Here is a 27,656-nt window from a genome sequence, read left to right as displayed (position 1 = left end):
TGTGGTTTGGAAGAGCCCACTGCTGAGAGACTTTGTCCAGAGAACTGTATTAGTTTGCATTCCCATTTAGGGGTCGGTGCTTCTGCAGAGTGCTTCAGTACGTGGGTCATAAGCGTTAGTATCATCGGCGGGGAAAGCAGAAGAGATTCCTTGATTTTTATACGCAGAAAGAGACATCAGGATTAAACAGTTTGTGTTAGATGTGCATGGTGTTTCCGCACACCGAGTATGTGGGATTTGAGATGCTTGCACATGCGTGACATTGCTCTTAGTCCTGAGTGCTCAGGGCTTGACGGGGAGCTTTGCGGAAGGGCTGAGCAGGGGGCTGCAGCCCAGGTGCAGTCGGAGGCTGCCTGGCTGCGTGAGCCGGACTGCACACGCTGCAGGAGCGCGTCTCCTCCCCAACCGGGGTCGGCCGAGAGCCTTGGAAACCAAATCCCTGCTCCTTTTTTGAAATATCTCAGCCTAGATGCTCTCCTGGAAGGGGGTCCCCAAAACTCCCTCCAAAGAGGCAGCTGATGCCTTGAGATCTGCTTCAGACTATAGTGTCCTGTCCTGTCCTGTCCCCTTGCCTTGCCTCTTTCCTCCTTCCTTTCCTTCCTTTCCTCCCTTTCCCCTTTTCTTTCTCTTTTTATTTCTTCTCTTTTCTCCTTTCTCTTATTTTCTTCTTTTTCTCTTTTTCTTTTTCTTTTTTCTTTCATTTTCACTCTTCTTTCTTTTTTTCTTTCATATTTCTTTCTTTTTTCTTTCACTCTTTCATTCTCTCTTCTTTCTTTCTCTCTTTCTTTCCTTCTCTCCCCCTTTTTCTTTCTCTCTGTGTGTCTTTCTGTCTTTCTTTCCATCTTTCTTAGACCTCAGCAAATTCCAGGAAGGCATCAGTTGTCTTTAACACCCAAAGGGAAAATCGAAGGGAAGGGTTCAATTACTTGCATGAAAAATGAGTCTCCTAACCGAGGTCTATCCATTTGCTGGTTGTGCTTGTTTTAAAACTGAATTATAGAGACTGCACATTTTTCTGGAGACAAATGCATTAATTTTTCTCAAAACAGACAAGAGGGAAGCAGAGGGAAAATAAGATAATAAGAGTTCCCACAGTGATTTATATGCCTTTGTGAAAGTAATGGGGGCAGACTGTGGAGCGCACCGGCAGCCCGTGGGGGAAGGGGCAGGGGGCGGTGGCAGGGATGATTGCAAGGAAAACTGCCAGAAGTCCAAGTAGGATTGTTGTTTTTAGATGATATGAGATCACTTTATGTCTCTAGCTGGTTTGAAAAATCTCTCTCTGCAAATACATATATACACACATAAAATACGTGCCATATGATGCACTTAAAACCAGCCCCGGCTATACTGTTTATACAGGAAAGGATCGTGTTTCTAGCCAACCTCTCCCCAGGTCTCCTTCTTCTGACGAAGGATAAACTGGGACCTTTAGAAAACATAGCGATGGCTATGATTTTTAACAGATTTGCTCTTGCATATATTTATAGAGGGCAGGCGAGGCCCATCCCCAGGGCTGGCTGGGCGCAGGGCTGGGCGCTCCCGCACATCTGGGCAGCTGCTGTGTGCGCAGCACCGAGGCAGCCAGCTCATCCCTCGCCTGGTTTTCCAGGGGCATCAGGGGTTGGGATCGCTGAAACATTTTGTTCCCTAAGGGCACATAGAGTTTTGCTGAGATATTTAATTGGGATGAAACCGGTGGGGTTGATTTTTTTGTTTGTTTGTCCACTTGGTTCTGATTTATCTGCTAAAAGTGATATTTTTATTACAGGGAATATTGCGTTGGGATTCTTTGTTGCCCATGAGAACTATTTTACAAAATGGGACTATTTACATACTACACTGATTACAGTGTATTTACTGTTTTCATGTTTTACAGTAGGGAATAAAAAAACTAACACTGATTTTTTTATCATGAGTTTATGAATCATATTTTTTAAAACTGCAACCTATTTTGAAATAAGAAGAAATGAGTAACAACTTCTCGACAAATTCTTGGTGGCAATCAGCAAACTCCCACCAAATCTTACAGTTTTACAAAGTAAAGATTTTCAGTGAGAACGGAAAAACTCTGCAAGCTGTTGAAGCAGTTTTAGTCGGTGTTTTCTGATGGGCATAATCCCCATGAAACGTGTTTGGGAGGCTGAAGGGTGCCAGGGCGGTGGTACCTAGGCTGATGTTTCTCTCTAATTATTTATAGAAATGATTCAATGAATTCCTGTTCCCCACTGGTTTCTGAACAGAAAACACTGTTGTGTTCAGCCTGCTACAAGAACAGAGGGAGACTGAAAGTGATGCTTTAAAGTCAGGTCTCACTCCCTTCCAGGGCAGATGGTTAATTGTGCGGTTCGATTTATTTGCCTAATGCAAATCACGTCCCATTTGCCCATAACTACAGGGGAACCCGATTCCTGTTTGTTTTGCTAAGAGCAGGGCTGAGATTTCGCTGCCTGCTGCGGCGCCCGTGCGACGTTTCCCCTGCAGCAAGAAGGCTTTGCAGCCCCAAAGCGAACAACGGCAGCGTTTTAGGCCGGCGGAGAAAAGCAACATCTGCCGCCACGAGCCGACGACATCGTCCCTCTGTGCTTGGGGAAATAGGACGCTGAAATCTTTAGCAACCTCTCTGCCTCGAGCAGCACCTCCCTCCCTCTGGCCGTGCCCCACATGGACCGAGAGCTGTGCGGCGCCGGCAGCTGCTTTCCGTGCTTGCTTCGGGCCCCCCAGCCCAAGGGAAAGCCTTTTTCTTTGGATTTTTGGGAGGGTTGTTTCATTAACGCGGAGTTATAGCTAAGGCAGCACGGTGAGCTGCTGCTAGGGTGCAGTGCGCCGAGGCCGGGCGCCCCGTTCCCGCGAGCCGGAGCGTGCCGGGCATTGCTGAAATAGCAGGGAGGGAAGGGAGGGTTAATGAGCGGCGCGGGTAAAACAAGAATCGTCGCCTCAAATGTTACCCCGGCGCTCATGGGAGCTCTTTGACAAGTTCGAAGATGCATCAGATCAGACGGGGTTGGAAGCAATTCACCAGCGTGGTGGTCTTTGCAGAATTTTTAAATGTAGAGAAAAGCCGCTGCATCTCCCTGGAGGATTTGACCCGTTTCAGTCGTGTCTTCATGGGTCCAGGGGACCCATGTTTGGGGGTTGATTTCCTCCGGGTCCGATTTTGGGGCTGATTTCTTCCGTGTTGGCACCTCCGGCCTCTCCTGGCCCCTGGTGCTGCCGGGGGCCAAGCCCAGCCCGTAGCGCCTGGCCTCAGCCCTGGGCTGTCCGCTTGCCGTTCCGGCTTCCTGAATGGGCCTAATTGAAGCCTAAAGAGATTTTTCCACAGATTCATGGGTTTTCAAAGGAGAAATTTGCATATTAATAAGAAGCTGTTCAGACTGATTGGCTTAATGTGTTTGGGGTAAGTATAATTAAATGTCAAGGGAAATATATCATGAAGTAATGAAGCTGAAGCTAATTTATCAAAAAATGAGGCTTAGAGAGCGAGAGGGAGACATTTCAAATAATAAACTGTTCTTTAACCTTCCTCTTTAAGGTGATTTGCTTAGTCAGGGCTGAAATGTATGGTCTTTACCGATCCTTCGGTCGGAGAGAAGTGGGTTGCGCCCTTTTTTTTTTCTCGTGCCTCTGAATTTTCTCTTTACCCTGGAAGGGTTTCAGAGCACACGCGATACCTTGTTCTGTCCGGATACTAGGCGGGCATAAAGATCGGTGTGCAGAGGCACCCCTTTAATATGAACAAAAAGATGCTGTTACTGTTCAGATTCGCAATGCAGATCCCCCAAACCAGGTGAACCGGCATCGTAGCCGAGGAGGGCTCAGGTCCGGCTCGCTGTCCACGCTGGTCCCTTCAGATGCTTCTCCGTCACTCTGTACGATGAGAAGAGTCTGTAAAACCCCTTCCCACAGCATCACCAGTCGGTGACCAACCAGGCACGCAGAGCGCCTGTTGCTTTAGGCAAATGATGAATTCATAGGATTCATTTTCAAGCCTGTCCTGGGTAAAGAAATCCCGTGCCTGACTGTGCTCGGCCTTGCACTGTGCTTTCCCCCAGCGTGCAGTGCCGGGGGGATCGTGATCTGTTGATTTGCACTTTGTACCGTCGCAAAGGAAGAAGGCAGGCTACGACGCAGCGGAAGACTCGTGCCTGTTGTCTCAGCTGGAAAATCCTCCTTCGACATAATAAAGCGCAGTGGGAATCAGCAGGTTGCAGAATAATAGAGGCATCTGTAGAAGAGAGCAGAACGAGCGTCAATTTTCATTAAGAGGTGCCACAGTTAAAATAAAAACCGGCACCAAAAAGCCAACAGAACCATCCACCAGGAGCATGAATTTATCCAAGCAAATCCATCAGGGAAATGAGAAATCACTTTTCATTTGGGAGTTACATTAGAAATATTATGAAATCACAGCAGACCTGATTTGCGTCCTTGTAAGAATTAGCTGTTGCTCTACTGATTTAGCAAACGGCTCATGCCCCAGCCTGGCCTGCTCGCGGGATGATGTTGGACGTGGGCAGAAACGCTCCCTCTGCCATCACCTTTTACAGGTGCTTTGTAGCGTGTGATGGCCAGGAGGTGATGTGCCAACCCTGTGGCTGAGCTGTTGATAGACAGAAATGGTCCAAATGATCGTTTAGGCCACCAAAGGTGAAGTCTGCCTCCCTCTTGCTCATGGGGTTAAGCTCACTCCAGGGAAGGTCCCTTGCACTGGGACCCACTGCTGGAGAAGTCCTTGCAATGTAAATCACGGCTGACCAAAAGGTGCACTCAGCCACTGCCAGAGGGGCCAAGTGCTGGATTCGAGTGTGATGAGGAGTAGCACGGTTTGTCCTCCATGGAGCAAGGCATACCCCAAAAGCTGAGAGAGAAGTGCTACACTCACAAAGCTGGTTGGGAACATGCCTTCAGAAGTGCTCATAAGGCTGGATTAAACAGCCGGCATGAGGCTGGGGCCTTGGGAGACCATCCCAGGCCTCCTCTGCTGCAGAGGTGGTGCGGATGATGCCAAAGAAAGTGGTGGTGATCCCCAACCCCAGCAGAGAAGTGTCCTTTAGAAGGTGTCTGGTGTTATCTCCACTCCCTGATGAGGGATGGTGATGTGGCACAGGGGCTGGGGATCTGTAGCCACCTAGGGTCTAGGGTCATCTGCTTCTGGTCCGTGGATGGCTCCCAAATGGGATTCACCAGCAAAGTCATTGTAAGGACTCAGCAGTCCTTTCAGAAGGATGCAGAAATACACCAGGATGACTTTTCTTTTTTTTTTTGTCCTGGAAAAACAACAGCAAAACGTCCCTTTTCCAACCTGTAGCTGCTGAGCCAGGAGGAAGTGGTTGTGCCATCCTGTGATTGCCTAAGCTCAAATGAGTTTCTTGTTCTGGAAAAGAAAATCAATGGCTCACGCAGCTAATGGCATCAGTGAGTTTTTCCTTGTCAATAGCACTTAGGTACTGACAGTCTCTGGGAGGTGCCCAGATGTGCTTCCCAGCATCGCTGCTTTGCAGGATCCTCTCGGCGTGGTCCCTTTTCCCGGAGCAGTCACTGGCATCGCCTCTCGGCCACGGGCAATACCTTCATTAGGAAACAGGAGGCAACCGGGAGTCTGCCTGATCACAGGGCTCTCTGGTTACCTGCCGTCCTCAGAGGAGCAGTCCTGACCATCAATAATTAATCAGAGCAATTAGGCAGAGGGCTCACGCTCCGTAATTAGCTCTCCTGCATGCAATCTCCTTTCCCGTCCATCATATGCCCCAGAGGGTTTTATTTGTGTTTCCCATTGATGGAAGACAGCAGGAGCAAGAAAGCACTGCCTGGGCCTCCTGCATGCCTGGCTGCTCGGGCACCGGCCCAGCACCCAACCCAGCACCCAAGGCTGGGCAGCTGGTGACATGGCAGCTGGGGAGGAAGGCACTGTGAGGACATCTCTGAAGGCTCAGGGAAGGCAAAGGACCTCGCATCATGGCGTCTAGCATTTCCAATGGGCCTGCAGATGGTTTTGAAGGCACTGCCCGGGTCTTTCTAAGGTGACAAAGCACTTCCCACCTGCATCTCTTGGGGGGCAGCGAAAATTTCCCATTGTTGCGTTAAATTAAGGAAGCACCATCCAAGCCAAATCTGGTTCTGCTTACAACTCCAGCCGAGGACCGTACTGAAAACGCAGTGCAGCTGGGCAAAGGCTGCAGTGCAGCCCCGCTTCTCGCACGCGTGCTTCCCTGCCCCTTCCAAAGACCCTGCAGTGCCCGCGGCACCATGCAGCGAGCCGTGGCGGGAACTGGCCCAGCTGCATGGGCAGGGAGGCCAGTCCGAAGCATCGCACGCGCTTGCTCGGCCGCTCGATGCCAGGCGCGCGGGCGGCAGAAGGCTACAAACAAACAAACAAAAAGCCTTATCTTGAGGACGCTGCTCGCTTCCTGGCTGGGTCGCCTCTGCCGGGTGCAGCAAACCTCGGTGCAGCCAGATATTGTTCCTGCTCTTCCTGAGTACGGTCACGCAGCCGTGGTCCGGAAGGAGAGTATCCACCTGCGGAGTTATCAGCAACAGCCCGGGCAAACAAGCCACTTTCTCTGCGGCGCTTCTTTGATGGGTTTCCCAGCTCCTCGGAAAGAAAAAGGCTTCCTGGCGCTGACCTCGGGGCCCGGGGTGAAGCAGGTTACCGCCTCCGTGGGCTGCTGTGGCGAGAGGTCAGTATTCAAAGGCGAGGAAAAAAACTTTCTGGAGACGTTTTTCTTAAATGCCGAAGTGGTTAAAAAGCCTGGGAGCGCAGCGGAGCGGAGCAGAGCCGAGCCGCCCGCGGCATCCACATGCAGGGTGGGGGGCTGTTGGTGGCACGCCGCAGGGATTCGATGAAAAGTGGTCTTACGTGGGAGAATCTGGGCAGATGTTGAGAGACACAAACAGGGTAGTGGTGCTGGGGTTTGGGCTCGTGAGGTGGTTTTTTTTTTTGTAACTCTATCACTGACTTTTCTGTGATCTGCTCACCCTCCCCAGCCTCCCGGTGCCTCAGTTTCCCTACTTGCAACACCTTCCTATGATGGGAGGGTGCCTATGGGGGGACACCCTACGGAGGGAGGGTGTCTGTTGACATCAAGCGCTACCAGCCTTAGCTGGGGCTCGGGGGAACCACAGCACTTCGATTTCTTGCACTTGCAGCACTTGGACACCCTGGGATGACCAGGGACATCCCTGGGTAGGTGCAGTCGCAGACACCTTTTTGGGCGGACCCCTGCTTGGGTGCCCATGGCTTTGGAGCCCAGGGCTGCCCTATCCCTCTGCCGTCAGGAGCCGGCCCTCGCCCCCAGGACAGGGCTGGCGAAGAGCAGAGCAGCCTGGAGCAGCCCCGGCGCAGCAGTGGGTTTGGCTTCCTGCACGAGTTTGTTCTGGGGGCTTTGGCTTTGGTTTCCTTGTTGCTGCGGTTGGGTGGGGATGGTTTCGTATAACAGCGGATGTTTATTGCCCGGTAGCGTGCTAGCAGCCTGCAAGCAAATTCGGGCCCGTGGCGCCTCAGCCGCTGCGATTTGGCATCGGAGGGGGCAGGCAGGCAAACGAGCCCAGCTGCTTCTCCGCTCAGTCCGGCCCCGCTCTCCGTCCCCTCCTTCTCCCGGGGACCCGGCTGGGCTATTCCCTCAGAGCATCCCTAGAAACCCTCAGGCTAAAGAAGTGGCATTTATGGCTTTCCTTAGTGGGTGTCTCTGGAAGCAGGCGCTCAGCAAGGCGCTGGACGCCAAGGGCAGGAGTCTGGGCTAGCTGTGGCCCTTCAGGCATTTTCGGAAGAGGTTTGCACCTCGGTTGCTGGCTGGATCTGAGATCAGCCTGTCAAAGTTCTCCTAAACTTCAGCGGGAGCTTAACTGCCTCCTACGATTCATCCTAGGCAACAGGTTTTGCTGCAGTTCCCTGTGCCAGAGGTAGTTGCAATTCTGTGCCAAGGAAACCGATAAAACTGCCTTGCAGCCACATACCATTGTCTCTTTTCAAAATCATGGCAGTTTCTAAGGACTTGGTCCTCTAGGCATTAACCAGAAAATATGGATGAGAAAGATAGGAAGTGACTTGGCCAACGTTATATTTGAGGTCAGTGTCAGAGTGAGAGGCATCAGACTGGCAGCACCGTCGTCATCACGTCTTGCTCTCCCCTTGGATGAAACAGAGACCAGGTGAAAAATAACCAGTGTGTAGTGGGTTTTATTCCCATCTCCAGGGAAATCCCACAGCAAATGCATCTTGGCATGGGCTTTCTTTTACGGGGCCAAAGAGCTGCCTCAGGCTGGTGGGGTTTCTTCTCCAGGTTTATGCTGGTGGCAAATTTCACCTTCTCTGTGCGTCTACCAACGTGCAGGGCGAAAACCTGCTGTTCTTGTCCGGAGCTTTGGAGCTGTTGTTTCTGAAAGAAACTCTGTAAATGAGAATGCGCAAAATTATTTTTAACATAATTGGCCTTGCTCTTGGGGCTGACTGCACCCTGAGGTCCGGGGAGCCTTGTCCCTCCGAGGTGCAACAGTCCCGCTGCCTGCTTAGTCCTGGCTCCCTTCTGTTATTTAAAAAGAGGCTCAAGCGAGCATCGGGTTACTTATCCTGGTGGCAAAAGGAGAGGAAGGAGTGAATGGAAAGGGAGCTCTGCTGATAAGATGTTGCTTGACAGATACAGCGTGGAAACAGATGCTACTGGCTGCAGATGTAATGAGATACATAAATACCGCGGCTTGCTCAGATAAAGGCGGGCAGCCTCCGCACGGCTGACCTCGGGAGCCCCTGGCGCTGGTGGCCATGTGCACCGGCACCAAGCCACAGATCGGCTTAATTTGGGGGCAGGACGGCGCGAGAGTCCGTCCCCGGAGAGTGTACTTTATTCCGGAAGAAGGCAAATTAACCCAGCATATAATGCTGCTTCCTGCTTCGGAAAGGGCAACTCCAGCAGCTGAATAGCGTCTTATGTTTATCCCCTGGCAGCGATTCCCGAGGCCGCTGCTGCGGCCTGCGGTCATTGCCCGAATGCCGGCGCACTGCAGCGGGGGCTGCAGCTGTGACGGCGGCTGGGCAAAGCGTGGCCCCGGGTCGGCGCTGGGTGCTCCGCTGTGACTGCCGCAGCCCTGAAAGGTCTTTTTTTTTTTGATGCTTTCGACGTGGATAGAAGTGAAGACACCACATCCAGGGGAACTGGAGACATTTGCACTTTGGGAAAAAAGAAAAAAAAAAATCTGCCTTTGCATCTCTGTGTGCCTCCCTTAGACCCCCGCAAAGGGGTTTGATAGCACTTCCTGCGGAGGAGGAGGGCGGGCGGATAACACTGCCGGCTGTGAGGAGCCCGGCACGTGCTGCTGGGGCCGTCCATGCTTTGCTGCGAGTGCGAAGCCCAGCGCTGCCTGGGGCGCCACTTCCTGAGCTGGGCTGGATTTGCTAATTATCCCCTGGCCGAGCTGCATCTGCCGGCCAAGGGCCCAGAAACACTCACGTCCGTGTCAAACAGCCCCAACTTGAGACAGATGGAGGAGAAACCAGCACAATAAGCCAATGTTTGGATGTATGCTTTGTATTTAAATCCCTCTTGAATATTAGGGATAGTGAAAAAAAAAAATGCATCGTGAGAATGACATCTTTGAGCTGGGCACAGTGAGCCAAGGTGACAGGGAGCTCCACAGACCATCCCTGGAAGCGAATAACACGGAGCCCATTTACCATTCACTGCAATGAAACAGTCCTGTTGGCACATAAGGATGCCTTTCCATCCTCGGCCAAGGGAACAGAAACGTGGGTTATACTAGCCGAGGCGAACACAGCAACTTGCACCTTTTGCAGCGATGGCTGTGCGCTCAGCGGATATACAAGAGCAGAGGCAAAAAAAGACCCAAGACCTCTGACTTCTCCTCCATTGCACTTTCTTCTCGAGTGTGTAGGTGGCCCCTGTGAGATGCCAGTTGTGCTGTGTATACCGTCTGATAACACTCAGATTTCCCTGGATATCGCCGTCACCCAGAGAAAATGCCCCAAAGGCAGGATTTTCAGGGATGGGAGAGACCCCTCACTGACATGGACATCATTGCCCAGGTTCTTCATTGTCCCCTCTTAGGGCCATTTCCGTCTCTTATTTTGCATGCAATTTGAATTCCCATTTGAGTGTTTTCCCCGCACTGTTTCTCCTTCAGTTAGTGCCTGGCAAAGGGCTGGTGAGTTCGGAAGCGTCGGTGCCAATTTTCCGAGCCTAATTCCATATACAAACATGAGCCCTGTTTGCAAGTTGAAACACAGATCCAAATCCTGCCTGAGATGCATCCAAAGCTGAAAATGATGCCGGCTGAGATCGCCCACTGGAGAACTGCGGAGAACAGACATCAGTAAAAAGGGCAGCTCTGCAACCCCAGAGAGCCCAGTCCAGGAGCTGGGGAAACTCCTCAAAGCCTGAAGTTGGCCTCAGCTTAGTGATCTTCTTGACTAGATACCTAAATTTGTCCTGAAATAGGGTCCCTCACAGACTCACTGATGGCTGGGATTGGGATTTGAGTGTCTGATTTCCAGCCCCTAAAGCAGAAGTCACTTGAGGCCAGATCTTTAAGAGTGTTCGGTTGTCTGAAGGGCACTTTGCAGCTCTCAAAAGCACTAGGGCTCCAATGTAGTAGGAAAGTCCTCTGTGGAGAGTGGAGACAGGTGGGAGGATCATGTACTGGCCACACCATGACAACCCCCGCCATGAGCACATGCCCAACGTTGAATAAATCTCCATTAGATCGTTTACAAAACAGCCTGACATCCCGGATTACGTGGGAAGCCAGGGGAGATGATCGGTGGCTTAGGGCTGAGGAGTTCTGAGACATCAGTGCATTGCTTGTAGATTTTAAAACTTCAGATCCGTTCAGCCCTCCCTTCCACAGCTACATCTCAGGTTGCTAGCGCAGGGGAGAAATTTGGTAATAAAAAAATATGTCAAAGTTCCAGCTGTTTCTGCTGTAATATTAAACAAAAATCATTTCCGTCTTTTCCCATTTTTTTCGAACCTGTTCTTTGTGCAATGCTACCTGCCTTCCAGGAGTCTTGACATGATTAATTAATCTTTGGAGGGCACTTTCAATCAATAAGGCACGCTGTATGAACGAAACGTCAGAGAGGTGAAAGCAGGTAGCTCAATCCCACAAAAATGGTTGCGTTCAGTTACTCAGGCTAATCACAAACCTGGGGAGATGGGCAGAGGTTTTTATCCACTTTTGGCTGAGGGAGTTGATGCCAGTGTCCTGATTTCCAGTTTAAGGTGCAGAAATGCTGGTTCTCCCTCTCTGTTTGCTGGGCTATCAAGAGGGGCATTGGTGCAGCGTGTCACCGCAAGGTGTAAAACCATCTGAGATGTGCAATCAGGTGTTTTTGCTATTGCAACGGAGCCTGCGCCTAGGACTGGCTGTTCATTAACCCTAACGAGCCGGCTCAGTCCTACATCTGACCAGCTCCTACACCTCCGTCCCGTGCTGCTGCTGGCACTGGGTACCAGCCGCAGTGCTGGGACCGCAGGCTGTCTTGCCATCTCCTTCCAGCCATGCCTTCAGCCGTGGCCTCCAACCGCCGTTAAAATCAATGGGATTGATATTAATGTCAACTGGACCTGATTTTGCATCCAGCAATGTAATGCCTGTTTGTTTTTTTTTAACTTCGAGATGGCTGTGATCATTTTCCACACTTCCTTCAGCTTTCTCATTTCAATGCTCTCTCTTTTTTTTTTTAATGCCAAGAATGTATCTCTCCATTTATTGATTTCATCTGACATCTAAAGGAAGGCAAAGCATAGGCTCAACTAACTCAGGCATGCCCTCATAGTTCATCAAAGAGCCTTTAGAGCCTTGCTAGCTCTTTCGGGCCAGCGGAGTCGCTGATATGAGACACACCAGCCTAATAGGAGGCACAGGTTCAGATCTTAAAGGCAGCATTTTTTTTACTTACTTATACATAGAAGCCACTGGTTACACGTTGTCACTTGTGCCGAAGCATCTTTCTTTTCCCTCTCCGGTGCTGTACATGCTGCAATGCCCCGTGTGGGAGCGTGGGCCTGGGGGAATCGCTTGTGCTAGCGGGCCGAGATTTTAAGGAATTTTTGCTGCTTAAACAATTTGGAAGAAAAAGCGAAATGGGGAGGTGCCTGAAAGAGATGAAGACAACTTGCTAGGGGCTGCAGTCACTAGCACAGGGAGCGACGTGTGCTACTGGGGCGTGAGGCTGCACGGAGCCCCGGTGTGTGCTCTGCCTCAGTTTCCCCATCCTGCTTGTTGTCCCGCTGGGGAAGGCCCCGGTTCCCTCCGGACTGCCAGCTGCGGGACGAAGCCAGTGAGGGGAGGTCTTCTGGCCAAACCTAGGCAGCAGATAGACATGGAGGGGCAACAAGAGATGCGATAGTGGGTGCGCGGGTGACTCCGCACACGTGCTGCTCGCACTGCCGTGGAGTCAGAAATTCTGGTCAAAGACCTCCAAGTCTGGCTGGGAAACGCCGGGGGCCCTGAAATGTTGTGCGGGGGCGGGGGGTCCGTCCTTGGGCATGACTGCTTCCTTTACACACCGGCAGTACGCTGAGGAAATCATCTCGTTTGCCTGAGCTGGCAGCATTTCTGTACTCTGAGAGGTGAAATAAGCCCCCAGCAGGCCGTTAATTTTCCCTCTCTGATCTGTTCCACTAGCGCAGTAATAGCATCTTTATCAGTCACATAATACTAGAGACATAAAAGGCAGCACAGAAGCAAGAAAGGCAGAAAACGCCATAAAAACGCGACTCGAGGGCAGGAGAGCGCCTGCGCCCGACGCGATTGCTGCTGGGTTCATCGGCGGCTGACGGAGGAGGGTCCCCCAAGCCGGCACCTTGCTGGCGCCCGAAGGCAAAGGGAAAGGGCTTGGTTTTATCTCCTCCTCACATATGCAAAGACTAGATAATTCGGTGCTACAAGCAGGTTTCATTTTTAACCATGCTGGCGCTTAGCTGTGCAAAGCCTCATCGCGGCCATTTCGCAGGGAAGCGGCCGGCGAGGCAGCAGCCGTAACGCCAGCGTCGACGGAGCGCGGGCATGCAGCACCCTGCCGGGGCAGGCAGGATGTGGCACAGGGTGTTTGCTGGTGGGAGAGTCTCCGATCCTCCCCGCACTCCCCCCACAGTACGTTTGTGGGAGCAGATTTGGCTGTTCGTTGCAGGACGGGCTCTTCCGTGGAAGTCAGGATGATGGGCTGGTGGGCTGTTTTGGAAAGAGCGGTGTTTCTTTGATATGGCTTTTCTGCAATGACCTCTTTGGTGGCACTTCCCTCCCTAACATCCCTTCCCACCCTGCTGCCTGGGTGTCCACTCACGGTATGGTTGTGCATGCTAAAACTGAGAATTGGGATTGGAATGAAATTCCAGCTTTTTTCGTTGGCCACAGCATGCAGCAGGGCAAAGAATGAGGAAGGGATGAGGATGTGGCCCTGGAGGCAGCACCAAGCACGTAAGCAGGATGCAGGGCTGGCGCTGGCTCACTGGTGGTGCACTGAGGTGTTGCTGGTGGGGCATTGAGGGCTGCAGCGGGATGGCTGCAAGGCCCCGATGCACCCGGACTCCCTCACGTACTGCACCAACACCCGCGCGAGCACGTGCCCTGGTCAAAGGTGGGAGACGAGGCGGGCTGCCGTCATGCCCCACTGCCGAACGGCTCCGTTTCTGCTCTGCCTTGGTGGGGAAGGGCTCTTGCAGCAGAGACGAAGGCTCTGCAAGGACTCCTGGGGCACGGCTGCGTGCTTGCTCCACTCCTGTGCAAACTGGCCCAAATTCAAGACAGGCAGGAGTCCGGGCATGCATACAGGAGGGTGCAGATATCCCTGGGGCAGTGCTCGTCGGTCAGATGTGATCGTGTGTGCTTCGGCTCCTCTTGACCGTGTGTTTTGGGCCAGGCAGCAGCTGAGCAGCTTCCTTGCGTAGCTCTCTTCCTCGCTGACCGTCTGCATCGAATCAGGATCACTTCCCATTTCCCTGCATGCTCCGTTCTGACGTGGCCACTTTGAATCCAAAAGGAAGAGCACCGGTGCATTGGGTGCTTTCTGCCTCTGCCGTTGTGCAGTCTGGCTGTGTGACGGTGACCATGGCCTTGTGCCAACCTGGGGCTAAGACCCTCCTTTGCGCGAGCAGGCGCTGCAGAAATAGCACATTCGTATTATATTTTTGCAGAAGAAGCAGAAGAAATAAAGAAAGAAATGCCAGTTTCCATCATTGCACTAGAAATGCTGTTCGCTTTGGAAAAAACAGGCTGGCCTCTTCTTTGGCAATTGCTCTATGACATTTGCTATTGCTTTCAGTGACAGCTGACCTAAAGCCAGGGACCGATGTCCCCCCGCAGCGTAATGCTGGACAGCCTGGGGCGGAGGCGATACCCGCACCCAGCAGCAGAGAGCTGCAGCTGTGCTTCGCCGCTGTGCCGCTGCAGGTTTGTCGAGGGTGACCTGGCCCCATGGCTCCTCAACTCTGCCGTCCCTTCTACACAAAGCCTGAATTTTCAGGCCTGCGGCACTATCCCAGGGAGATTTCTTAGCTGCTCTAAAAGCTGCTTGGGGGCTTTCCTGCCTGCAATTTCTTTGCATGTATCCCAGCGCCTGCAGCAGCAGCTTAGGCTAGCTACTAAGATGGAAAAGGCTGGAGGTGTGTGGAGCGCTCCCTCGGTTAAGCAGCAAGGTGCCCCCAGCCCGGGGCTGCAAACGTGTCTTGGGGCGAAGGGGTGAGCAACGTCCTTATGTTTCTGCTCTGTCTCATAACGCCAGTGAGAGCTGCAGCCTGTGTAGCCCAGAGATCCAGAAATTACCAGAGTCTTCATGGCTCTGTACTGCTGAGAAAGCCCAGCTCTGCGTGAACAGGCTGCATGAAACTTGGGCTTCGTGTTTCTGCTTCATTCCCGTCATTTGTCCAGCCGATAGCTCACAGCCTGCCTGCCCTTTCGGGGCTGTGGCCAACTCCGTGGGAACAAGGCCAGAGATGAGCATAAACCGCAGCCCCGGCCTGTGGTGCCGCCAAAAAGCCCTGCAGCACGTGCTGCCGAGCACGCCGGCCCATCCTTCCCCTGCCCTGGTCATTTGTGGAGGAACAGGGGTCTTTGCTGCAGGAGCCGGTTTGCTAGGGCGCCGGGACGGAGGCAGCACCACGCCAGCCCCGCTGCAGCCGAGCGGGATGCTGCGAAGCGGACGAGATCCCCAGGAGAGAGGTGCAGGGACCCCGGCTGTTCCGTGCAGCCGCGGCCGTGGCCGCTCTCCCCGAGGGGCTCCCGGCCCCCTCTGGGTTGCCTTCCCCCCCAGAGCCTCGCCGTTTGGTGCAGCATGGAGCTACGCGATGTGGTGGGCTTTACTGCTGTTTCCTATAGTGGCCTTAGATAAGTCACGTTGTTTCTCAGGTGCGGCTGCTGCACGAATCCTGCGTACTGCACGGCGGGTTAGGTGCACTGCCAGTGCCCCCCGTGCCACCGCACTGCAGCGCGGAGGTCTTGGCCCTGGCTTTTGTTACAGCTCAAGGCTTGGAGGAAACGCGCAGCCAGACTCACCCGGGCGCGGGTCTGTCCAGCGACTGCCGGTAGCAGGGCTGTTGACGGCAGTAGCTCTCTCCTTCCCTGCTCATTTCACGTTGAATTTTAACATGCTCTATGATAGTCATTATGGAGCTTCGTTGCTGCTAGCTAGACACCCCTGTTGCGGTCCCAACCAAGTCTCACTATCCTCCCCTGCCTCACTTATATTGCAATTGCCGTAGTGGGCAGCGCCCCAGATAACCTTCATGCTGCAGAGGACCTAGGATAGACAGTGGCAGCATGCTCAGACGGAGCAGGGTGCGAGTCCCTGGTGACCAGTGCCGTGCACTAAGCAGCTTGCATCGACCCAGGGCATTGGCAGGGCACTGCTGGTGCCAGCAGCAGCACGGGGACGAGGCGGTGACAGACAGCATCACTACTGTCTGTGTCATCCGGCTGGCACGTCTTGTGCTAGATGATCATTACAATAAATTCAGCCTAGACAGGCAGATGATAAAAAAGCCATGCTTGGAGAGCCAGGGAGAGACTGAGCTTTGTTTTCCAGTGCTGGAGGTAATAGGAAGTGCATCGTGCTAAACTTCAGCCATCTTCAAGTCAGAGGTTTAGTCTAAACTGGTCATCTAGGCCATCTTTCAACAGAGAGTTGAGGGAGACAGGCACCTTCAGATGGCAATTCATTACCTCTGAAAGCTGGGAGGATGTACAGCCCTCTCAAGGGATGTGTACAGCCAGGCACTTACCTTCGAGGGTTAAAACTAGATGAGATGAGTCCTGCCTTCAGATACATGATGGGGACAGGTTTTACTAGAGGATAGACACTGGCATGGAGCTGATAGCTGTAATCATAGCAGCTTTATTTTTATTTATCGCGCTGGGCTGAAATGGTGTGAGGCATGGCGGCCTGGGGAAGAGCTGCCTTTATCTTCCAACCTCAGCTTCCCTCTGGGAGAGATCTGCGCCAGATTGATGTGGGAAAGGCTTGCTGCAAGTCCATCCATGGCTGCTCCTCATGCCTCGCATGCTGCAGAGCCCAAGAGCTCCTGAAGCAGGAGACAGGTTGTTCCAACTGGGAGCAAAGCAATAGCTTGATTTGAAAAAGCGACCCCCACCTCGAGTTTTCTGCACCCAGCGCCAAAACCAGCTACAACCTCTGCGAGAAAGGCACAGTGGCCCTGTGCTGCCCTTTCTCTGTGAAACAGGCCGTCACCCAACAAGATCTCATTTCTTGAACAACTAATAGCTTCTGCTTGTTTTATTGCTAACTACCAGCTTGCAGTTATGTGGCAAAAAGAAAGAAGCAGCAGCACAAATAGCCCAAAGCAAATCAGCTGTTTTAAGCACTTTTCCAGCCTCTGGCAGTGCCGAGGGGGGACCTGCCAGGGGCAGGTGGCCAACGCCAGCAGCACGTATCACTGCATGAGTTCGTGCAAGCTGAATGTTCAGAAACACTCAACTGTTGAGTGCTCAGGCTTGTACGAATTGAGCCCGACATGTAATTTTGATTTGTTGACATAAAGTGATGCTCTCCCCAGAATTATGCTCTTGCTAAGAACAGGGACTTGAGGGAAGTTGGAGCCTCTGAGGACTCGGATACCCTGGTCCGGGGTTGAGCTAACATCCTGCTTGGCCTAGGAAACTTAGGAAGTTCTGCAAGATTTTTACGGGTAACATTGTACAGTCAATAAGCAGATATAAAAGCAATAATAAGCATGACACATAGATCAATTCCTATTCCAGGAGCAGCTGAGGATAGCCCCACCTTCCTCGCAGTGCCTGTCCGGGGAGCCAGCATTGGGCTAGGCTGTTCCTGGGACACTCGTATGTGACCCCAGGTACTTTAGGGCAGTTTTCAAGCACTTGCACATGAAGGTGCCCCAGAAAAAAAAAATCCCTCAGCAGCACCCTGTGCATTGCCCTAGCACTAACCCCCCCCGAGCAGCCTCGTCCACACGCGGCAGGCCCAGGGCTGCACCGAGAACGGGCCATCTCGGGTGCCACGGGTGGGAGGAGAAAGTACGGACTTGAAAAAGGCCAAATATGAATATGCACACATAGCCCAAATGCTCCCTTTGAGGAAAGTCTTCCTTTTCTATTAAGTAATTAAATAAAGCCCCGAGCTCTACTAAAATTAAAATAACAGCATCCATTTATTCTGGCAGGGCCCACTGGTGACTGCTCTTGCCAAAAACATTTTTGTGGTTCTCATCTTTTCAAGTGGCTCTTTTGCAATAAAACCCAGATGCCATTAGTCCGAGGAGGCCTCCAGGCAACTGTTTATGTCCATGAAAGATGCCCTTTGTAATTAATTAATCTCCCAAAATTCATGGTAGCACATTCCCAATGGCTCCTGGCGCGTTCTTTCCCGCCGACGCTGGCAGGAGAGGTGTGCATTGATTCCTCACTGCTGAAGAAAGCCTTTGTGTTGCAGTCTCTGGCCATGAAAGGGGTTAATCTCCTCGTTCGGAAGACATAGCAGAGATTTCAGCATTTATCAAAAGCCAAACAGGAGGCAGTGCTGTGCTGGGCTGCCGTTTCAGTGGCTCCTTCTCTTGCCCAGCAGCGATAAATGCAGCGGTAGGAGGCTGTATTATGCCGGTCTTGCGGGGCTCAGCTGGGTGGTGCAGCTCAGGACTGAGTGGCAAGATTGAAAAACGTCACTACTTCTGGCCACGTGCGTACCAAAAAGGGGCAGCCACGCTTCCTGGCAGGGCACTGGACATGAGGGCGTGCACATCCCCCAGAACACTGGGACAGGTTGCCCAGAGAGGCTGTAGAGGCTTCATCCTTGGAGCTATTCAAAAGCCATCTGGACAGGGTCCTGGGCAACCTCCTCTAGGTGACCCTGCTGGAGCAGGGGACTTGGAGTAGATGATCTCTAGAGGTCCCCTCCAACCTCAACCATTCTGTGCTTGTAAGAACATTCCTGCAGGCTGGGCAGGTCTTCTCCTTGGCACATCTGAACAGGGCTCAGACTGGGGCTGGTCTGTCTGGCCTTTGGTTGGACGGAGGTGCCCAAAGTATGTTTTAGCAAAGGAGAAAGCAGCATTAGACCTCCTGTACAGGCTTTTGAGGAGCAGCAGGCAGCAAGCCTGGCCTCAGGCCACCAGAAAGGACCACCAGCAGGTTGAGGCTGCCTCCAGGGCTAGTGTGGACCAGAGGGCATGGACTGCTCTGGTCGAAGGCAGCTGTCTGCCTCCATCCATGCTCCCAGGACAGCCGTGAGAAATAGGGCCATGTGCACCTTGGATGTACCTGATGCAAAAATCTTGACCTGGTCAAATGACTCATGCCTGGGCCTGTGGTTTCTCACCACTGATGAAGACAGCTGCAGCTTTAGGTGAATAATCTACTGTCCTGAACGTGCCCTGGGCTGCCAGCCCTGCCTGGGACAGGGCAGCTCAAAGGTGCAGGGGAGATAACTCCCAGTTGTGGAAGGGTGGTAATTGCACTTCACTACTTCCCAGAGCAGCAAAGACCCACATTTTCAAAGCTGGGTGATGATACAGTTGCACCTCCTCATGGTACAGCAGACATACTCTGAATGGAGGGATAGACCAAATTCTCTCTCTCAGTCACTAATTTCATATCCTGTTAAAATGTAACTTACAATCCAGGCACTTTCCCTTTTGCTTTCAAGTAGCTACAGGTCCTCTGTCCTGGGCTGCTCTTGACACTTTCTCTCTTCCTTCTCCCTCACTTTCTGCATCCTAACTATATCATGAGGAGCCACTAAAACACAGCTGCTGTGGTTGGATGGGGGGAAGGGTCTTGCTTGCGGTGGCTGTGGTTTCCCTCCCTCACAATCCCTTATTATTCTCTGTTCATCACATAAATTCCCATATGCAGAAGGCAGCTACAGCCCGAGTGCAGGAACGCGCCGCCGCACGACTGCTGTTATCAGTGCAGGGGCTGCACGTGCTGAGCTGGCAGGCAGCAGGGGATGGGGCTTCAGCCCGATATGTTCGTCCTTTTGGGGGGAGTCGGGTGCTTTCAGACGATGCAGTCATGCCAGGGCTTCCGAACTGGAACGCACTACCTGAGAGATGTGGGCTTAGGGCATGTCGGGGGAAAGTCATTCATGAGACCCCCCCCCAGGCATAAAAACATACAAACAGCTGTAGTGGGCCAGACCAAAGAGCCGTCTAGCCCAGACTCTTCTTCCAGACAGTGGCCAGTATTAGGTGTCTAGAGAGTAGTGTAAGAAAGCAAATGATTTGTAGGCGGTCTTTCTCCTGTTATCTCCCCCAGCTTATAGGGCTAACGGACTCTCCACCTCTGAAGAGTATCTGGGACTATCACATTTCATTGCCACTGATGGATTTCATCCACCATGAATTTGTCCAGTCTGTTTCTCAACCGTTTACACTTTTGGTCTTTGCAACATCAGGTGACAGCAAATTCCACCACCAAATTATGTATCTGCTCGACAAAGGCCTTCCTTGTGCTTTTTTTCAACCTGCTTCCATCCTTCTTCTCCTGTCAAAAGCGATTCCCTTTACATCTTCATGTCATTCAGGATGTTAGAGAGCTTTCTCACACCCCTCACATTGCCACTTCTCCAACCTGAATATTCCTAGTTTGTTGAGTTTTCCCTGTCCCTCAGCAGAGACCAGGGAAGATTTGGCTTCTGTAGGACCAGGTCTTTGCTTAGCCTACATGTAGCATGGTTTCAAATAGAAAGAATTGCTTCAGGAAGGGTCAATACTCACTACGTCATTTATAACATAACGACTCAGCCTGGGGTTGGGTTGTTATTGGTGTTTTTAGCCGTTGTTGAATTTTCATTGTTGCTTTTTGATAGATGAGTTTAATTTTGCTGGCATATTGCACAGGTTTGCAAACCAGATGTTGCTGCTGCAAGACAGTACCAATAATGTAGGCAGGGAGCAGTTCATCATGGCACACTGCTAATGCCACGACGAGGTCAAAGATGAGGGGTCACGGAGTGGTCTGATGAGGGTCTGATGAGGGTCCCCGCTTCTCGGGAGCCAAGAGTGCAGTTGCCATGAGAACTGCTAGTCGCGTGGAGGCAAAGCTTGCTAGCAAGGCAACCTCCCATTTATTTTCCATTTCCTCTGGGAAAGACCAGATCATTTGAAGGAGACCAAGCTGTAGCTAGGAAAACTCCGCCAGGAGCCCAGAAGCAGAGATGGATTTATGTAACCAAATGGTGTTAGCTTGAATGGCTAGTGTTTCATAGATGCTGCCTCCCGTTCAGAGGTGATATTTTGGAGGATGAGGGGAGCAGCGAGGCAGGCAGCACCTCCCTGCTGGGGAAGACTTTAAAGCCACCTCTCTGCGATGCAGGAACGTGGGGGCTGCCCAAGCAACCTAGGTCACATGACCCCCTTCCCCAGCAGCAGGCATTGCGCGGGAGCATTGCTTTCCTTCTTTCTTTGCAAGCTGTGAAACCATAGGTTGGGTGACTATTTTTTTTTTCTTTTTTTTCTTTTTGCCTTATACAACGCCTAATTCAGAGCTGCCCCATTCTCGGGGGTGGGAAGCTAGTGGGAGGTGTTTTGGTTGGAGTTGTTTCCCAGACAAGTCTCTCACAGGCTGGCATGTCTTCAAGAGCCACGAGGTCCCTGCTGGGCAACAACTCTGCTTCACTGGCGCATCGTGCCAGGACTGGGTTTTGGGGCCCTGCCTGGAATTTGCCCTGCAGTAGCAAGAACAAGCTGAAAATCTTTCTGCCAGCCGTGAAAGGACAAATGGCGAGTTTGATGGCGCCTGTATCTTTCTGCCTTACCTTGCTGAACACAGAAGAGCTCAGGTTAGCTAAGCAGAGCAGCCAAATCCATCGGGCCTTTAGAAAATCACCCCCACTACATGGGCCTAAAAGCATTTGAATCAAGTCGTCTATGGGGCAGGACGAATTCCGGCACCCGCTCCAGCTCTCATCTGGGAGAACCTCCCAGAGCTGCCAGGAGTGTAAGATTTCTTGGAGTGGAAGAAGGAAATCACTGAGGTCAGGGGGCTGATATTGCACATTTTTATGTGACATCAGTTTGCTGCCACCTTGAAACGACCAAAAGATAGAGTCTTACATCCCGGCCCTTGAAAATCCCTTGTGCCCTACAGGAAGGGAGTGTTACTACTCAAGAAATTCACTGTTATTCCAGGGAATTTAAGCCAGCATGCAGGAAATCCCAGTGTGGGCAGGGAAGAATTTAAAGGAATAGGCCCCTGGGATTGTCTAGATTTGCTCTGTTCTTATCACTCCTCTGCCAGAAAGGAGGTCAGGCCCCCCTCACAAAGCCCCTCAGAAGCCTTGAATATGTTTAGAGTCTAGTAGGTTTACAGACTAATTCTCTGTAAACAGGCACAGTAAGTGAATGTGCTGGAAATCGGGAGTGTATTCAGATGCTTTGTTGGATCAGGGCATTATGAGCCTCCATGCAAAGAGAAGAGAAATCTGGTAACGTGCTTGCTCTCTCTTTCTCTCTTTCAGGGACCTCATGCCCAGGACCCTCGAGGGGCAGATCACCATGGAGAAGACCCCCAGCTACTTTGTCACCAAGGAGGCTCCGGCCCGCATCTCCTCCATGTCCAAGGGCACAAAGCTTATCGTGGTCGTGCGGGACCCCGTGACCAGAGCCATATCGGACTACACCCAGACACTCTCCAAGAAGCCTGATATCCCCACCTTTGAGAGCCTGACCTTCAAAAACAGGACTACGGGCCTGATCGACACCTCGTGGAGCGCTATCCAGATTGGCATCTACGCCAAGCACCTGGAGAACTGGCTCCTGTACTTCCCCATCGGGCAGATCCTCTTCGTCAGCGGGGAGAGGCTGATCAGCGACCCCGCGGGGGAGCTGGGCAGAGTCCAGGACTTTCTGGGCCTCAAGAGGATCATCACGGACAAACACTTCTACTTCAACAAAACCAAGGGTTTCCCGTGCCTGAAGAAGGCGGAAGGCAGCAGCAAACCCCACTGCCTGGGGAAAACGAAAGGCAGGACCCACCCCGACATAGACCAAGAGGTGGTGCAAAGACTGCGGGACTTCTACCGGCCTTTCAACATGAAGTTCTACCAGATGACGGGGCAGGACTTTGGCTGGGACTGAGGCTGAAAAAAATAATTTAAGAAAAGGAAAATATAATATAATATATATTTTTTTTACATATCAGTAGAGAGGGGGGAAATACAGAAAAAAATAATAGTGCTGAAAATGTTATTTGTTCTTATTTTTTTCTGTTGCCATTGTTTTCTTTTCTTTCTTCTCTCAGAAATGAGGTGATATGTCCTAGCAGAGGACAAAGGAGGCTGTGAACTGCAACTTGGTCTTACTGACATCACCTGCAGCTTGGTTGTTTCCTCTGATGGGCCCAAAGTTTAACATGGTCTCTAAAAAAAAGACAGATTCAAAAATTTGTATATGTTTCCAGGTTCCATTTTCAGAAGTGACATAAGTGTTTGGGGGAGCTCAGAGCCCTACTGGAAGGTCAGTCAGATTTTGGGCTGCAAATACCATTTTAGACCAGACCTTGGTCACTTTTGACAACTGAACCAAAGTCCTAATACTTAATTTGGCTTTTAAAATCTTACCATAGAGTTTTTTTTTTTTTCTTGCACGAAACCATCGGTGACATTTTTTTTATTTACCTGATTTTTTCTTTGACTTTTGGTCCCCCTCAGTCAAACTTTTTTCATCAACCAGACTTAGATCTTTTTCATCTTACAGAAGTCGAAACCAATATTACTTTGTTTTGTTTTGAAACAAAACACTTTTGGTAGCCAAAAGTAAAAGAAAATAAATTATTCTGTTGACTTTATGATTAAAATTTCTAGGTAGTCAAAAGCCCTCATTGAAGGGTTTTGGCTCTAAACCAGCATTCCCGGGAACAATCACCCTTGTCTATGCCTGACAACGGAACGCTTCTCCCAGCGGGCCCCATCAGAAGGGATTTGGGTGATAGGTAGGGAAGGGTCCATGCTAAGATACCACTCGTGATACACCTGTCCTAGAGGGGATGGGCGACCCACCATCCTGCTTCTCCTATGCAGGAAACAAGCTTGCAGGGAGGTGTCTGGCGGATTGACACTTAGGTCATATTGAAGAATGCTTTGGACCAATCTTGAAAGAAAAATGGTGGAGTGAGGGTTGTTTGGAAAAAAAATGAACAAAAAGCATGTTCAGAAAGAGAATGCACATGAGGAGAAATGATGGAAGTTTTCTTGTCCTTTCCTACTGCAGAACCAAAGGGGAAATAGGAAGGAGATTGCCAGTTTTCCAGGGCCTCAAAAATTGTCAGGGAAAACAAATCTTCTGTTTGTAATAACCAGGAGCTTTAAATTCTTTGCTTTGATCCTCATCACCTTTTTTGGCTGATAGAAATGTCTCAGCGACACAAACCTATTCCTTATGCTCATGTATTACAGCGGACCCATTTATCTGCTGGTTATTTATCTTTAGTATTTTCTGGGCTATAGTACCACCTAATTATCGCTTGGTGCTGTAGCAACACAGACCATGATGATGTTCCCTCTCCTCAGTCTGACTTTAAAAAGCCCCTGAGCGAGTATAAGAAACTAAGGGAGGGATCACCAGGAAAATCCAGGTAGGAACAAGTCTGGGATCCCAGCTCACGGGCTGCCCACACTCTGGCCAAGACTGATGTAAAATTACAGCAGAGCAGAGACTTCAAACAATAAAAAAGGACTGTATCAAGACCCAGACCATGTATACGAAATTACCACTTAACCCGAAAGAAAGTCATTTTCATATTGGTCTTCTTGCTTGATGGATTAGGAACAGCTCAGTACCCATAGCAACTTCACGGCACCAGCTTTGCAGGTGAAAGGCTACATCCATCCTGGCTCCCCTGAACCCCCTTACTCACCCCTGCATGCCTCTCTCCTTTCCTGAGGATGCAGCATCTGAGGAAGACTGCCTTCCTACACCTGTTGAACGCACAAACCAGGGTGGTTTCACATGCAAGGCCAATTTCCCAAGCTAATTAAAACAAAATAATAAAGTCCCAGGACTTTCTCCTACCCCACAAAGCCTTACCTGAGCTCAGGTTTTCATGCTTTGGTCGACAAGTTGGCAGTAGGAAACCAAGGCTGCGTTCAGCAATCTGCCCTGGCGCGGCAGGCCGGGGTGTCACCCTCGCTGCCTTCACTAGTATTTTCACCTCCTTCCCACTATTCTTGCTTCAGTATGTCCCATCACTGATTTTAAGCCCTTTTTTGGCTGCATCCTGAGCCACGTACAAATCTGGACAAACATTTTACATAATCATCTCCTCCAAAGCATGGGAAGCAGCTACAGACTATGCAAACATGAGTGTGTGCAGCTAGACCCCAAACAGCCTTTTCTCCTCCCTGCCTCCCCTCAGCCTCCCTCAGCGTTCATGCAAGAAATCAGGTGGGAAAGCTGGAAAGGTTGGTCACAGAGTGCTACTTGGCTTCCTGGGGCTACAGGCCCTACTAGCATCTCTGGAGTTCACTGCTGGAGCTCAAAGGTCCTGAATCAGAGCAAGCTAGAAAGAGAAAGGTGATGGGACCTTGGTGAGGGTCTTCCCAAAGCATGGGCAGGGGCGAGCAGAGCAACCTGCTCTTTGCCTATGCTGGCCAGGTCAAGGGGGAATGGGCTTAAGGCGCAGCAGAAAGTAGGGGGTGAATTATTAGGAAAAACTTTCTAACTGTGACACTTGTTGGGGCAGAAATGGGGGATGATAGCCATCCCTTGCAGTGCCGTATTCTTCCACATCTCCGACTGCCAAAGCGGAGCAGGCAGCCAGGGCAGTGGCGAGGAGGCAGTATCGCTCGCTGATTTACTGGCGCACCGAACAGCGCTGGCACCGCTTAAAAAAAGAGGAGTTAAGCAGGTAATTTCTTTGGCCTTTCAAGGAGAGTTAAGGTTGGGCTGATCTGTATGTGTCTTTGACAAGTATAAATATCATTTAAGTGTATGATTTAAAAAAAAAATCAATATAACGATATTGCTACTGGCTCTCATATGGTCACATTTAGATTAGTACAAAGCCGCTTTATAGTACTACAGATTGTTCTTCCCATATTGAACTAACTATAGTGATATAAAGCACCTTCATACAAATGAGCTTCTGCAACTGCCACCAAATGACTCTTGTTAAATCAGTATAGCTTCAGTGTGTACACAGGCCTAACTATCTTACATGCTTTTAAAAAAAGTCTTCCCGGCACATTGACTTCAACCACATAGGCACACTTTCCCCAAAATATGGATGCTTTACATCTATTCATTTCTAAGGTTTTGGAATCCCTAGATGCCCACCTAGTAAAACTATTTAGGGCTCTGAGACTGTAATTGATTTTTTTTTTCTTAATCTGGGCCATAAGTATTTTTGAAAATCCTTCCACGTATGATCAATGGCTTTTAAAAAGAGGCCGTGCAATCAAAATCATTTTGAACTCTAATGACATTTAAGCCCCTAAACCCTTTAGGCTCATTTTAAAATCCAGTCATGACGTTCAGATTATTTTAACTTAAGAACAACTGGATGTAAATTCTGCCCTGTATGGGAAACTCGACCCTTCCTAGGCCATTTGAGCATGTGTATAAGGCAAGAAAGCAGCTATAAATAAAAATGAAAGTGATCTATAGAGTTTGATTCTTCTTAAAAAGCAGAAAAATCAATACATTAACAACGAGCAACTAATTAGGTGTATTAAAATTCTCCTGGTTTCAATAATGCAATGTGTCATTAGGCACTGATGAAGCTTGGGCTTATTAGATGCCATGCAACATTTAGATTTTAGAACACTTATTTCTGGAGAAAAAAAATCCTTTATAAAGCATCATGGTCCATGTCAACGGCCAAATTCATCCTCCGGTTATACGGCCATGGGCACTTTTGGCAACACTACATCAGCCACTCTAACCCTCAGACAGAGGGTGCTGAGCACGAGTATCGCCCCGACTGCTTTTGCTAGGAGCAGGGAGCTTTGCACCATGCTTCAACTGGCCACACCTGGAAAATCTCAGAGAAATGGGGTTTTCTTTACCAGTCTGGTAAGACAAAAACTGCCCTTTCTGCTGCTATACTAAAAGGAGGTGCATTGCTGTGATTTCTGGAGAGAGCTGGCAGGGCCAGGAACGGACTGCGGCATCCACATTAGTTAACGCGGCTGACTTTGCGCCGGGGGGGGAATTAATCAACTCCTAACGAATTGCTGTCGCCCATTAATTTATAGGGTAAAAAGGAACATAAACACCAGTATACCACAGAGATCAGTGAACGACACTCCTCTATGTGCTCTTCGGGTGGTCTTTGGGGTGCAGCACTAATAAGTTAAATTTCAAGCAATGATATGCTTATTTGGTCACGTCTACACTGCACTTGGTTATTTTGACTAATCCTAATCCTTAGCCTCCTCAGTTCTCTCTCTCTCATACACACACACAGTGTTAGGTCTCCGGGTTGGGAAAAAAAATGCCCATTTTCTTAAGCATTAAAAAAAAAATTCTTGTTCATATATAATGCTTTCTGGGTTTTCTCTCCTCCCTCCCCTTTGCTTTGTGATACTGTCATCTTTCTCCCTTAGGTGCTATTTCAGTACGAAGCAGACTGATTTTAATTTAATTTAAGAATGAAAAAAGCACACATTTAATAAAGTTTACGGGTACTGAGAGGCTGTGCTCTCTTTTTGCTGGCGGCAGCAATCTGGAAAGAGCGGGAAACTTTATGAAACGGGAAAACACAAAATTATCCACTTGTGACTGATTGAATCCCTTCAAACTTACACACTCCCCAGCAGCCACAGGTGCTGGTAAGGAAGACCGGCACATAGGTTTTTAAAGCTCTTCAGCATTTAACACCTTACTGCTTTCTTTAGATAGCAAAACGCCTCCAAAAGTCTGGCCTTGGAGGTTCTTGCAGCTACTCACCCCTGAGTCATTGCCAGGCCAGCCACGTCCGCGGCGCTTTGCGAATTTGGCAAAGTCACACTTTTCCCCTGACCTGTTAGAAGATGAACAAACCAAACGCACGTTGCATTAAGGGAAATCCAAGGTGGAAGCAATTCACCAAGAAATATATACAGTGGAACAGCCGTCGTATATCAGGTTTTCTGTGTGGTCAAGTAAAGTGATATTCTATTTATTTTTTTCAATGTATAAATAGATTAAGTCCCAGGAAAAATACGCTCCCAAACTTCATAATATTTTATTAAACCA

At 50.4% G+C, this 27,656-nt stretch overlaps 1 protein-coding gene across 1 annotated transcript in view; it reads left to right on the top strand.

Annotated features, from left to right (window-relative positions):
- LOC138061621 (heparan sulfate glucosamine 3-O-sulfotransferase 3A1-like) overlaps nucleotides 1-27,108 on the top strand; it is a 54,120-nt gene extending 27,012 nt beyond the window's left edge. The window contains exon 2 of the mRNA XM_068913806.1: nucleotides 21,941-27,108. Coding sequence (XP_068769907.1) covers nucleotides 21,941-22,559 — 619 coding nt within the window. The 3' untranslated portion in view covers nucleotides 22,560-27,108. The remainder of the gene's footprint in view (nucleotides 1-21,940) is intronic.
- Nucleotides 27,109-27,656: the final 548 nt, after the last annotated feature.

This window comes from Struthio camelus, chromosome 19 (genome assembly GCF_040807025.1).
Source record: "Struthio camelus isolate bStrCam1 chromosome 19, bStrCam1.hap1, whole genome shotgun sequence".
NCBI classification, from domain to species: Eukaryota; Metazoa; Chordata; class Aves; order Struthioniformes; family Struthionidae; genus Struthio; species Struthio camelus.
Note: the sequence above shows the minus strand (reverse complement) of the source record. Positions and strands in the feature narration are given on the sequence as shown.